General features: G+C 35.7%; 2 protein-coding genes across 3 annotated transcripts; both read right to left on the bottom strand.

Moving 5' to 3' along the window:
- Positions 1-502: 502 nt before the first annotated feature.
- On the bottom strand, positions 503-4,693 carry LOC114877191. 2 transcript variants are annotated; one of them, XM_046290204.1, is made up of 4 exons: positions 4,617-4,693; positions 4,266-4,444; positions 796-956; positions 503-719 (listed from the first exon to the last, which is right to left on the bottom strand). In XM_046290204.1, exons 2-4 carry the CDS (start codon positions 4,334-4,336, stop codon positions 595-597), a joined length of 357 nt encoding a protein of 118 aa, XP_046146160.1. In that variant the 5' UTR covers positions 4,337-4,444; positions 4,617-4,693; the 3' UTR covers positions 503-594. The 2 variants fall into 2 exon arrangements, with proteins under 2 accessions (XP_046146160.1, XP_046146159.1); XM_046290203.1 differs by having other exon boundaries at positions 4,545-4,684.
- A 2,353-nt stretch (positions 4,694-7,046) lies between these two features.
- Positions 7,047-11,411, bottom strand: LOC114877162 (zinc finger protein 271-like). Its single transcript, XM_046290207.1, is given in 21 exon segments — positions 7,047-7,618; positions 7,620-7,660; positions 7,663-7,748; positions 7,821-7,875; positions 7,878-7,973; positions 8,036-8,113; positions 8,116-8,407; positions 8,490-8,554; positions 8,557-8,583; positions 8,586-8,742; positions 8,813-8,886; positions 8,889-8,990; positions 8,993-9,056; positions 9,139-9,338; positions 9,398-9,497; positions 9,499-9,531; positions 9,533-9,692; positions 9,761-10,218; positions 10,331-10,410; positions 10,413-10,550; positions 10,553-11,411. Coding segments are annotated over 21 exon segments (2,457 nt in total). The 5' UTR covers positions 10,656-11,411; the 3' UTR covers positions 7,047-7,570.
- Positions 11,412-13,362: the final 1,951 nt, after the last annotated feature.

Raw genomic sequence — 13,362 nt, forward strand, 5'->3', positions numbered from 1 at the left:
GTACTACTGAAATACGCTTTCCGCGTATCTGGCAGTTTGTATCACCGTTGGAACTACTATTTTGTAATTTGACTATTTTTTTTTCTTTTTTGCGAACGTTCGAATCCCAAAACGGTATATCTTTGTATTTTTTACCCTTTTGATCAAGCGTCTCCTTTTAAAAATAACAAGTGTGACAATAGCTGTAATTTCAACCAACTCGTCAACAGTTTCGATTTCCGCCAATTTTGATTTGCGAATCGTTCAGGTAATTCCTGCATTTTATTACGTTAGAGAATATATTAAAGAAAGGTAATTGATATATTTTTCGTGTTTAGACATTTGATAGAAATTTCGAGAGCGAAGGCGGAAATCGAAAGAGACCGAGTTGGATCAGGTTCGAACGATCTCTATTAAATCGTGGTTCGGTTTAGGCGTCAGGTGTTCTCCACTGGTTGCTGAAGAGGTTAGGCTATGGAGAAATGCGGCGAGGTAAAGATGGATATTGCGAACGGATACGAAAGAAGCACACTCGGCACTGCCAGGACGACCGTCAACAATGATGTTAACGGCAGTAAGAAGGACGGCGTGCGGCTTTCAGCCGAGTTGCATAGATCACCGGTGCATGAGCAGTAGAGTGCCTGAACATCGTGAGTACCTGATCTCTTCAAGCACATGCCATTGTCTTTTTCGTCCGTAATGTATCCGCAACCTCTGACAACCCTGATCTTCCCGTAACACTGTTACGCAACGAAGGATCAAGTTTACGAAATTATTTAAGCTACAATTAAACTATTCACAACACAATATCGTTACCTTTTTGGCTGATTTTTCGACACAAAGTTGGTTCCAAATGGCTCAAATGTTCTAGACGTGGTTGAAAACTGCAATTCACCGTTCCAAGACTGTACGGGTCGAATTGGATCTCCACATCTTGGATCGTATTCGCTGTTGCTTGGTAGCATATTATTGCCTCACCTGAAAACAAATTCTTTTTCTTAACAATATTACCTAAATTACGTAAAAACAGAAAAAGAAGAAGAAGCAACTAAACGCATCGTTGAAAGCATCGGGTGAAACACTAAGCTGTTCTATCGATTAGACAGGGTAGGTCAGCACTTGGAAAAATGACTGAATTTATCTTGTAAATTATGGTTTCCTTGTGGTGCCACCCTTATCGCGTGCCGCGCTTCGTTCAAAACTGGACACTAATGTGTCAGGTATGCGTTGTGGATACTGCAGACTCCATTGAAGGTCTCAAATGTAGGTCTCAATGTAAACGGATTAATTTTGTTCGATGGTTAATGAAAAATTAATCTGATCGAAGAAATCTTCTGTCTCGTTTGAATTTTCAAAAGTTTGTTCACGCTCGGTCTATCCAAACTGGCACCGATTGGCTACAGTCCTGCCGCGTTGTGACGTCATAACGCAACCCCATTCACCCTCCTAAGTCTTGTTTACAGCACCAGCTGATATCGAAGCAGGAAGACCCCGTTCAATGCGCGTGATGACCTACTGATACACTCCTACCAAGCCACCCTGTATTTCCACATATAGAACAAGAATAATACTTGTTCAGATTTCAACACTGCAAAAAGAGAGCAAATAATATTAACGAAATCTTCCTTTCCGGTTTCGATTCGCAGAATTTACCCGAGCACGTACGAAAATATAGATGAGACGGTGTGACACCCTGACCTTGAACAAATTCTGCAGCCCCTTCCTAAGAGCATTTTTCTCCCACTAATCATTGAAACGCAAGACTTTCGCTGAATCGTTAAAGAAAATTAAATTCAAACTATCAACAATCAATGCAGATATCAAGGCGATCAGATAATTTTATACAACTTTTTACAGTCACTGGAAGTTCATCAAAGCGTAAAATTAGTTTAACGAAGACGCGCACGATTGAACTCTGACGAGGAAAAGACAACCCTTTGCCGGCTCGATTAAAGGGGACAACCCGTCAAGCTGTAGTTATTTCAACCAAGGTATAGGTGTGAAAAACATTGATTAGATTTGTGTGTTGTATTGAGGAAAAGCTCTTCAGTGACATTTGAAACCACACGAGACGTTCGATCAGCAGTAAATAGGACAGGGTAGCTGGGTTAGACGCTAGAGGCGAGTCGCGTGAGGACCAACAAGCGCTGCGTGACATTGCAGGTCCTTATGTAATCGACAGGACAAAAAGAAAGGAACTGGCTGGGCGGCTTCTTCCTCGTTGACATAAAAACGTCTGCAAAATGGAATTTCATTCTTCTCTTGTAATTGGAAATTTGGATATTTAAAAGATATACCTACTGATCTCTGACCTAGTGAAGTTTATTTGAAATACCTAATCAGGATTCATTGCTATTTAGATTAATTATTCATCAGAGATTTTTAACATTCACTGATAATTTTTTCATTGTAAACTGATCAATCGAGAAGCTTTCTTTCAATCAACTGTCTAGTTCAATGGAACTAGAAGTAGTATAAGAACGTGCGCTGTAAAGACACCGATTTACCGAAGAGATTTATTAAAAAATTCATCGATAAGGCAAGGTTAACGCGAGAAACACCCTCTGATCACGGTACCCACGCGGTGCAGGGAGAATAGAATTCGGTGAAGGAGAGAGTGTGAGAGAATGCAGCGGGAGAGAGGGGAGAAAGTGGGTCGCTCGATAACCCTCGCGGGGGACAGGTTCTATGAACGAAAAAATTCGAATTTCAATAAATTGCATCAAAGAACCAACGATAATTGTTTTTAGAAAAAATGCTCACTGTCGTGGCAAGCCTGTTGGTAAGATTTTCTAGCCTGATAGTACCGCAATAATGTTTCACCCGTGACTTTAAGTTCGAGCAGTCGTAGAATCGTTCCTTTAAGGTCAACCCCTAACGATTAAAGCCGGGTTGCACGCAACAACGCATCGCTTACATCACTTCTGGTGTTTGATATTTTTAAGGTTCAACTCGATTGACCTGTTTTAGTTCTTAAAACTGTTGTGTATCTTTTCTGTAATTGCGAAAAACTGCAATTACTTTATTAATGTCAGGGGCTTATCGATTAAGTGCAGTGAAAAGTGAAAAGAAATAGTCTTCCTACGAAAAGTCGATAGCTTTATATCGTATCGTATCGTATTATTGCAGCGTTTCGAAGTTCTACGAAGATCTTCCCTTTAATAGAACGACCTACAAGACAGCTATTTCATCCCTAAAAATGTATACCCGTTTAGGAACAGAAAACTGAATAAGAAGAAGTAGAATGCGTATGTATATGATTCTCACTCGTTTTTTAAGAGGATATGAATATTTTTCTGCGATGTACTTGTGACTTCCGGTAACCTGTTTCCTTTCCACGCGATTTACTTTTGTAATGAGATTCAATTTAGAAATTGAGCACACTCGGTTCCGGGCAAGCGCCGAGGAAGTACCACAAGTGCTACTATTGTACGAGTTCCCTGACGAAACATCTGGAACATCGTAATCCTCTACAGGACGAGCACCAATGCGCTATCTTACTTCCTACTAATTGCCCTCATTTACGATAATTCCATCTAACGTAATCTGTAACAACCTACCAAAGTATTGATCGATCATCCAATGTGAAAAAAAGAAAATTTCAAAATTCGATAACTGTATCGATCGAATTAAAATATGAGAAACATCGACATGCTAATGAAGGTACGATGTATGTTGCAACGAATGCGGCCGATGAAAAGTCTAACATACCTTTTATGTAACTCAAATCATATCATGTCTGTTTCAGCATCTTTTTCATAGTTATACGATTTATATCTCGCGAATGAAATTACTAATCATTTTTTAACGATTCAACGTTCAAAAGATTCGTAGTTGAGCATTTAAAACGCGTGTAAAAGTAATAGCGTACTTAATCATTTCCATTACCCTGGATACACGGTACTTTTTCCATTAGTACCGCATTGCGCTTTAATATGCGCGGCTTTTTTAAAAGGCCCATCTATCTGTTCGATAAACCTTTATATATTCAACGAATGATCGTAGAATTGATTGTCCATAAAAATCGTGGAAAATATTAAATATTAAAAAAGCGGCTGAAAGATAATGAGAACAACTATGTGGGAGAAAGATCATGATGTAGAACTAAAGACTGTGCATAGATCGATCGGTAATACAGTATACAGGATCAAAAATTAGGACAGAAGCAGAATTTTATTTCGGTTCGTACATCATTTTTTTACGACAGATAAACGATTGCAGATCGTTTCGTGATTAATAAGTTTGTAATGAAAGGGAGCAGGGAAACGCGAAAAAATTACACTCACCCGTGGTGGATAGACGACAGCAGAACCACAAGGATAAGGGTGAGAATCGGTGCGAGCCGGTTTGCAATCATGATCACGATCACCGGACCATGTGTTTTCAGTCAATCACGTTGCAGTCAGTCACTTCGGACGTGTTGCCTCCACCCTCGCTGCATGGAAAGTTTCACACGCGGCAGGTCCTACCAATTAATCAATTTTTTTTTTTCTATTGCAAAACCCACTTAAAGAATCGAACAAAGATAAAAGGAATGTAGTTCGAAGATGAATGAGAAAATTTACAGTGGCAGTGCTCGACCGACGACAAGCCTCTCTTCGTTCTCACGTCCGAAATGACTGAACGAACGTACGAACCTTCTTCCTTCTCACGTAGTGCACCGTACGTGATCGCGGCGCGTCGCGTCTGACGAGGGATCAGACGAGTTTCCGTCGGCTATGCGGCAGATCTGCCCCCTCTGGTTTTTCCATGCGCTTTACGTTCAACCGTCGTTCACCACCGTACCCCTCCAGTATCGGATCCAATTTTCCTTATCAGGTATACCACATTTTTCATTTCAAATCATTTTTATTTCTCTTCGAAACGATTAATATTGTTAGGTGAAGGACTTTTGGTAATTTAAAAGTTAAGATCCAAAAATATAGCCGGCCCGCCTTCCGGTGGAAACGCAGAGAATGGCATTACCGCGACGAAACGTTTTTAGCAAAATCTTGAGTTTTAATTTTCAAAATCATCAAAAAACTTCTCGTAAATATTGTTTCTATGTGAAATGAAACTATCTGCAAGATTTCAGCCAAATCGGATTTGACAGATTTTCGGAATACAACCCTAATATCTTAAAGTTATGTATAGTTCCAGGCAGTACTATATTGATATTAGTGATCGGGTCTTCTACACAGTACAATTGAAGTTGTATTTGCATTTAAAATGTTCACTAATAAAATAGAGGTATGTGTTCAGAAGGGAAAGTCAAATAAGTAGTAAAGGTACGCTTATTAAAAGCCTGCAGTAGTACATGGTCAATATGGTCATACAGAGGGAATGCTCGTAGTACGTATAGCTGTCAGAGAATCGATCGATAAACCAGCTAAGTAGTTTCCACTGTTTTTCAATAAATGGCGCCACTAGTTCACCTAGTCGGTAAGTTAACTCTCGTTCTTCCCTCGTCGGTGTCGCAGACGACCGGAGCAGGGGTTCCGAACGTCATTGCACTGTATTGCAGTTAAAAGAAAGCGTCGTTGTGGCTATCGTTGGTATTCCTGGATATCCCCAAAGCAAGAGTAGGTATAATAGTAGGTTATACCTACTCTTTGCCCAAAGGATGAAAGGGTACCGACGGCCCACCTTAGGGGAGAGGTTTTAGTGGGTAGTATATCACCCCTTTGGGTGGTATGAGTCCCACACTGCTCGGGCCCCCTCTAGCCGAATAGTGCGACAAGGGGATCACCCGTGCGTGCATAAACGCATTTTCCTCTTCCATTAAACAAAAAAAAAAGAAAAAAAAACATCCTCAGCTAATCCCCTTACATCCCTGCATCCTTTACATACCTATATCCCTTACATCACTGCATCCTTTACATCCACACTTTCTTTATATCCCTGCATCCTTTACCTCCTCTATCACCCTTACATCTCTGCGTCCTTCACGCTCCGTATGCCTAACATTCCGCTATCCTTTACACCTTTCCATCCCGTACACTCTTCAATCTTTGACATCTCCCTATGTCTGTTCCCTTTGCAACCCTGCTTCCCTTATAGCCCTGCACTCACAAATCACTTTATTTCCTACAATTTGAACTAAATTTTTCCAGAAAAACAGTGCCCTCTAGCGGGAAAAATGCGAACTAAATTTTCGATGTTGAATCAGCGCCACCTGATTTCGAAAAAAGGAACTAAATCAAGCAGAAATTTTGGGCCCTCTGGCGGGAAAAATGTGAACTAAAATTTCGATGTCGAATCAGCGCCATCTGGTTTCGAAAAAAGGAACTAAAGTTTGCCGAGATTTTGGCCCTCTAGCGGGAAAAAATGCGAACTAAATTTCGAATGTCGGATCAGCGCCATCTGATTTCGAAAAAAAGGAACTAAATCAAGCAGAAATTTTGGCCCTCTGGCGGGAAAAATGTGAACTAAAATTTCGATGTCGAATCAGCGCCATCTGGTTTCGAAAAAAGGAAACTAAAGTTTGCCGAGATTTTGGCCCTCTAGCGGGAAAAAATGCGAACTAAATTTCGAATGTCGGATCAGCGCCATCTGATTTCGAAAAAAGGAACTAAAGTTTGCCGAGATTTTGGCCCTCTAGCGGGAAAAATGCGAACTAAATTTCGAATGTCGGATCAGCGCTCTCTGGCGGTAGAAATGGGAACTAAAATTAGGCAAGGGTTAAGCAAGTATTACGGAAGCCAGCTGCAGGGATGCATGGGGTCCAGGAGTCTAAGTGATACAAGGATGCAAAGATGTAAGGAATACAGAGATATAAAGGAGGCCGGGATGTAAAGGTAGATACTGATTTACAGTATAATATTATTACATTCAAAATTAGTTCAATAACAACAGATTTTCTTCCATAAAAATTTATTCAATAAGCGTACAAAGCTTTTTCTTATTAGTGATTTTATTATAAATACTTATATATGTATAGTATTGATATATACATAAAATAAAATAATAATGAAAATTTACAGTGTAATTGTAAATTTATTTGTTGCCTTTAACTTCTAGATTTTTACACAAAAAGTCAAATAGATAGTATAAAAGAAATATTGAAAGAATCATAACAATCAAAAAAATTTTCTTTGACAAAAGGAATGTTTTTTTTAATTCTAAAAACATGTAAACGGAGTTAACACTTTTATAATATTCCATGGAACTATCACTAACGGACGTACAATATCTAATAGGATATTTTGTCTCTTCGGTATTTATACGTCGATTTGACTAAAAAATTGTGTAGTGCTAATGACACAGTACTTACGAGGCACGTTCAATATAAGTACTAGTCCTAATTACAGTATCCTATAATAGATACTTAGTTTTTATTAAAAAACTATATTTGCTCAACACAATTATATTTATTTATGAATATACCTTTATAGTATTATCATTTTCCATGAAACAGAACTAACAAAACTTTATTTAAGGCCAATTATTTGTTCAGGAACTAGTATGCCAGATTATCAAATCACAGCTTCAGTATAAAACTGAAAACCGTTATATATATATATTTTTGTTATTTATAACACAAAGTTATCTCAAGGCATTCTTTATAGTATGAGAACCATTGGCATATTAGAGCTAACTATATTTATATCATTTAATTCTCGTGTTCATCAGGATGATCTGTTTTAATATGATGCGTGAAACGTATACTGCGTTGTAAATCGCTTTTTACAATAAGGGCACGATACGGCATAAGAGGATGTGCAGATCTTAGGTGCGCAACAGCTAACTCGCGTAAAACAAAGGGAGACTGGCATATCCCGCACCGATATCTGAAAGATTAATAAATGTTAAATTTTTAATATGATGTCTAATGTATTTAAAATTAATTAAATGAACCCTACCCGCCAGTTGTTCTAATAAGAGTTCGTTTAACAGGAGGTGGCGCACTTTCTTCCTTATTTCCACTTTTGGTTCAATGGGTAATGAATATCCTAACGAAGTTTCAGGACTTAATTTTGGCATAGATTCTTCTTCGGAGTCTGCGTTTCGTTCTTCTGTTAGTTCCTACACGAATAAAATGAACACTTCAAATATATTGAATAATTTTGAACTTTACGAAGAAAATGTCGCGAGCTTACAATTGTCTGTGATTCTTCCGTATGTATCCTCATATGAGAATTCTTTGATTGAAACTACTGAACGACGCATCACATTTAGAACATTTATACTTTTTATTGTTACTTAACGATGCAGCTTTCTGTAACGGTTTTGAGGAAACTCCTTTTTTACCTAGCGAAGTTTCTGTTGTACACTGATGCGTTAACAGTGACACTTCTTTGAAAAATATTTTATTACACTTCGAACAATGATATGTCTTGTCAACGATGTGCGTTTTATGATGTGTTTTATACGCATTCTTGTCCAAAAACGATTTATTACATACACTGCATACGTACATTGCCGTCGACTCGTTGCGTTGATGTGACACCTATTTTTTTAAATAAAGACATTAACATTAGAAAACATGAGAGGGGAGAAAAAATGAAATATTTACAATAATCGGTATATACCTCGTGTCTAAGTAATTGCCACTTTTCTTTGAATGATTTTTTACATATGTGACATGTAAAATTTTACAAGTGTAGTTATCTGAATGCGTTTGTAATGCATTAACATCGTAGTGTGATCACTAAACCATTGGAAACATATACCGCACCTTGCAACGTTTTTAAATGCACTAGTATTACAGGAACATTTCTTCTTTTTGATTGGTGGTTCTTCGTGATTAGGAATATCTTCTCTTTCTAACATCTGTAAGTAATAGATATAGTGCATACATACAATTCAATCGGCTGAATACATATATGGATATAATTCAACCCTTCCGAATATGTTCTGTTCTCGTAGAACGAGTTCTAGCTTCTCTTGCTTCTCTAGCCTCTTCTCCAGCATTTAATGCTTCTTCTGTTCAACACTTGCCATAACTGGTGAGACTGTAGGTTGTTGGCTATGTTCACTCATTCTATGTGCTGCTAGACGTATGAAGAGTCCAAATGAACGTCCGCATATATACATTTATGTCTTTAGGTTCAGTGAGTACGCATGTGATTTGACAATGCACTTTGCTGAGTACAGATCTGTACACAAGAAACGTATAAAACAATAATTTCAAACCATATTTGTTTATATCTTTACATAACTATATTTAAAATTTTATACTTTTCCACAAGTAGGGCACGTGAGTGATTTAGTAGTTTCTGCACAAAAGGTTCTATGTTTTACTTCCTTTAAAGATTCCTCATTTTAAGAACTTTAACTAATTGTGGATCTGTTAACTGTGATGGTTTTGTTTGATGCATAATTACTAATTTCATGTAACTGAGTATGATTCTGGTAGTCTTCTACACTTGGACAAGAATCTATAAAAAAAGTTGGATATAAATTGGAAACTTAGAAGAATTATGATTATAGTAAATACAGAATTTATACTACCTATTGCATAAAGAACATCGTGTATTGGTCCCAATTTCATTTGCTTGAGCCAAATGATCCCTTAATCTGTGTTGCTTCAACATTTCCCCAACTTACAAATTGTCTGTCACATTGATCGCAATTCTTTGACGCTCTTATCAAAATCTAATGTCACTTTCAAGTGATCGGTAGCTTCGTGTCTAGCTAAGTCTTCCACTAGTTCAAAACATGTGGAACATTTTCTACAAGTATATTTTCTTGGACAATGTAATTGCATATGTTTTATTAAGCTTTCTTTTGTTCTGCAATAAATAGTTATCGATTACAAGGCTGTTGCAAACAAGATATTATGCAATTAAGAATAACTTACTTATAGTAACTATTACAAGGTGCACACCACCACTTAGAGGATAGTTTTGTCTTTGAATTTAAATCTTTTCTGTCATTCATTGTCAAACTACCCATCAGTACTTGTTCTAAAATACTTGTACGTTTTTCTTCTTTCTGTATCTGAATATTCTGTTCAGAATCAGTGCTTTCTCCCATTAATGAATTTGTATTATCTTCCACTATTACATCTTCGTATATCTTATTTTCTACATTATTTTTATTTGATGGTTTATACACATTTACAGCTGTTTCTAATATTGGTTCTGTATTCATTTCTTTGATTTCTACCTCGCATGGTAATTCAGATAATGACTCGACACAATTACTTGGATGCTCTTGATTAATATCTATCGGTGTTGATCGATTCTCAACTGGCAGTGTAACAGGCAAAGGTACTAAAGGTGGTGGTGCTCTAGCCTTATCTCTCCATAACTGTGCCTGAAAATTGATATTAATTATGCAAAGAATGTTCAGACAATTATGTGATACAGTTTATCCATTTGAAACTTGTATGTGAGTTAACTAATAATTTAATAATAACATTAAATACCTGACAGGGGTCAGGAGAGTTTTTCATTGCCTCTAAATAAATCTGAACAGATTCAATATTCTTATATGTTAATAGCTTAAGTGCATGCTTTTATAAACACTCAGGCAATATTCTCTAAACTCATAAACATCGTCTAGCCTTGCAGCACAGAACTGACATATTTGCTTTGGCAGTGGATCGGTTTTATACACTAAAACTGGCAGGCAAGCACGTAATTTTGTGCTACTTTACGTTGTACTCCTTCGTTACCAAAGATTGGTAACATTTCATTTTTCACCTCTGAACACAATCTGCAAGCATTCTCCCACTTGTTAGGCACAGCCATTGTAAACAATTTATCAATAAATGCCTGCGCCTTAAGACGTATCTATTGTTTGTGATAAAATAATCATACGATGATTGCGATGATACGTGTTTATTTCTTGTAGTTATGTTCACGTCAAATACGTAATCGCGAAATACGATCAGCCTCGAAATAGGTTAGTTAACAGCTCGTACTGAATGTCGGAATTACTCTTGAAATTGTAATTGACCGAAGTATGCATCTTCCTCTGGGCTACGTTACACGTGTCTTTCGATAGCTCAGCGGAGGATTTTCGTGTTGCAAGCTCTAAATTTTTCTTTTATCATTCTACTTTCACCTTGTGCCGTTTCGTCCGTTCGGAACTAGCCTTTCAAGTATAACAATTCAGGAGAACCGGTTCCCGTACGTAACCGCTTATGTGCATGGATATTGCTTAATACCGTTGTCTATGATATGCACCTTCGAACTGTCTCTCGTTGTGTTGCATTTTTCTATTTCGACAACACCTCATACAGTCACTCTGTTTTGATAACTATTTCAATGCTTAGAAAATCATCTGTTAGAATCTTATGCATTGTCCCTACACGTCTAATTCATTTATTCTTCAGTGATTTCTTTCGTATACATTAAAATGGATTGTATTACATAGCTAAAACTTAAAGAGATGTAACAAGATGTAAATAAAAATAGCAAGTTGTTGATTTCACGAAAGTGTTCGATACTAACAGCAATGATTACAGATCCAACAAGACTGGACATGTCTTTGTTTTTGAGGGGTCTTGAATCTGTGCCTCGAGAACGAGCGCTATCTGCTTTGTCCTCAGTATAAAAATATGAAACGCTTCGCGCTACAACAGTCAAACGCACATTGATGGTAAGTAGGTTACTTCGATACCGACTATACGAAAGCGACATCTATACAAAAGCGGCGGAAACTACTCAACAACTTACCGACTGCTGGAGGATCGATCGATAACTAGACAAGTTGTTCATTCAATAGTTTCCGCCATTTTTGTATAGATGGCGCTGGGATCGAATTTAAAAAATCATTGGCGGTATTTTCAAAATACAAATTTGTTAATCATTTTAATTTTTCAATCTTGTGTTGATTTTGACTAATTCCACATAAAGACGTGATAAAGGAAAACTGATAAATTTTCATACCACTCATTCGTTTCTTAAATTTCCTTTAAAGAAAAGGAAACTATTTGTTAATGATGTTAATTGTAAACATATTCAATAAATAAAATCTACAGCATTCTTTTAAACATTAATCTATTGTATAAATTTACACATTTCAACATAAATATATGTATATATATATAATTATCACTTATTTACTTTTGTCAATCTGTTTTATAATTTCACATTTCACGATTCTTAAACCATTGCTTTATAAAGGGCACATAACAATGATGATAATGTTACGCTAGAAAATAAGTTAGCAAATTATTTGACTAAGTTCCATTTATAATTATGTATAGCATGTAGTAAAAGCTTGTATCTTTGAAACAGTAACGATAACCAAATTAACGTGAAAATTACAAATATGAATGTTTTCATTTGTTGTAGTATATGTTTTAATTAAATATTAAGTTGAAAAATTATCTGTTTAACCATAGTTTCTATAGATAACAAATGCATATTATTCTAATTATTTTATGTTCACATTGCATAGATATAATCAATGATTGAGTGGAACACAAATACTTCTTAAAAAAAAATAACAAATGCTGCAGTATTTGCATAAGAAGCATTAATTATAAAATTCGATAATACTTGTTTGTATAGATGCAGTTTTGTTTGTCATTTGAATTCTTAATCGTTAATTTATATGATAATATTTCTGTATATGCATTCAGTTAATTTGTTTCACCAGTAATAGAAGTAAAAGAGCATCAGAAAATGGTGCTAAGGTATAAGCATTACATAGTAAATGTATATACAATAACATCAGAATGGCAACTCTAGTAGATGAATATTTAACAAATAAGTTTATGCTTTGTTAAGCACGTTTGTTTAAAAACTTGCGTACTTTTAAAATTTGTTGTGTTTACATATAGAAAAATAATTTCACAGCAAGTTTCTTTTTTTTCATTTGTTTTTAATCACATATGAATCAATGGATCACATGTGTGAAGATTACAAGGTACATATTATTATTAGAAAAATATTTTATTGCAGAATTACAATACAATAAATTTAAAACTATGTTTGCTTTTAAACAATTTAAATTTCTTCAATAAATAATATATTAATATTCATTTTTAAGCAGAAGATAATATAATATTCACACATATGATACACATGTATAAACGCATTCCCTATCTTTATTTCTTCATATATAACATTAAATGTTTGCATATAATAATTCACATTTTCAAATAATATTTACCAATCTTGCATTTTAAAAACCATTTCATTTAGATACAGGTATTGATTATCATTTAAAATACAAAAGATATTGAAAAACGGAAACATCATTGATGTAAATTGCAATACTTGTTAAATACATATATAATTAATTCAGTAAAGCTTTACTGAGCACGCTATTAGACGTAAGTATTAAGAGAAAAACAATTTTGCGTGCGTACATTATCATTTCATCGACCGTTAAAAGCTTCAACATATTAAAAAAGAAAAAAAAAAAGGATATACACGATAAATAAGAAAGAAATAACTTTAAAAATAGTTGAAAGAATAACATTGCAATAAAAAGTTATATTAC

This window comes from Osmia bicornis, chromosome 2 (genome assembly GCF_907164935.1).
Source record: "Osmia bicornis bicornis chromosome 2, iOsmBic2.1, whole genome shotgun sequence".
NCBI classification, from domain to species: domain Eukaryota; kingdom Metazoa; phylum Arthropoda; class Insecta; order Hymenoptera; family Megachilidae; genus Osmia; species Osmia bicornis.

What these genes read in the sequence shown, in the direction of transcription:
- LOC114877191 (XM_046290204.1), bottom strand. Translation starts at nt 4,336, where the DNA reads ATGATTGCAAACCGGCTCGCACCGATTCTCACCCTTATCCTTGTGGTT. An exon ending in CTGTCGTCTATCCACCACGG is followed by an intron (nt 957 to 4,265) that starts GTGAGTGTAATT and finishes TTTGTTTTCAGG; the next exon opens with TGAGGCAATAATATGCTACC. An exon ending in TCGAAAAATCAGCCAAAAAG is followed by an intron (nt 720 to 795) that starts GTAACGATATTG and finishes GTTGCGTAACAG; the next exon opens with TGTTACGGGAAGATCAGGGT.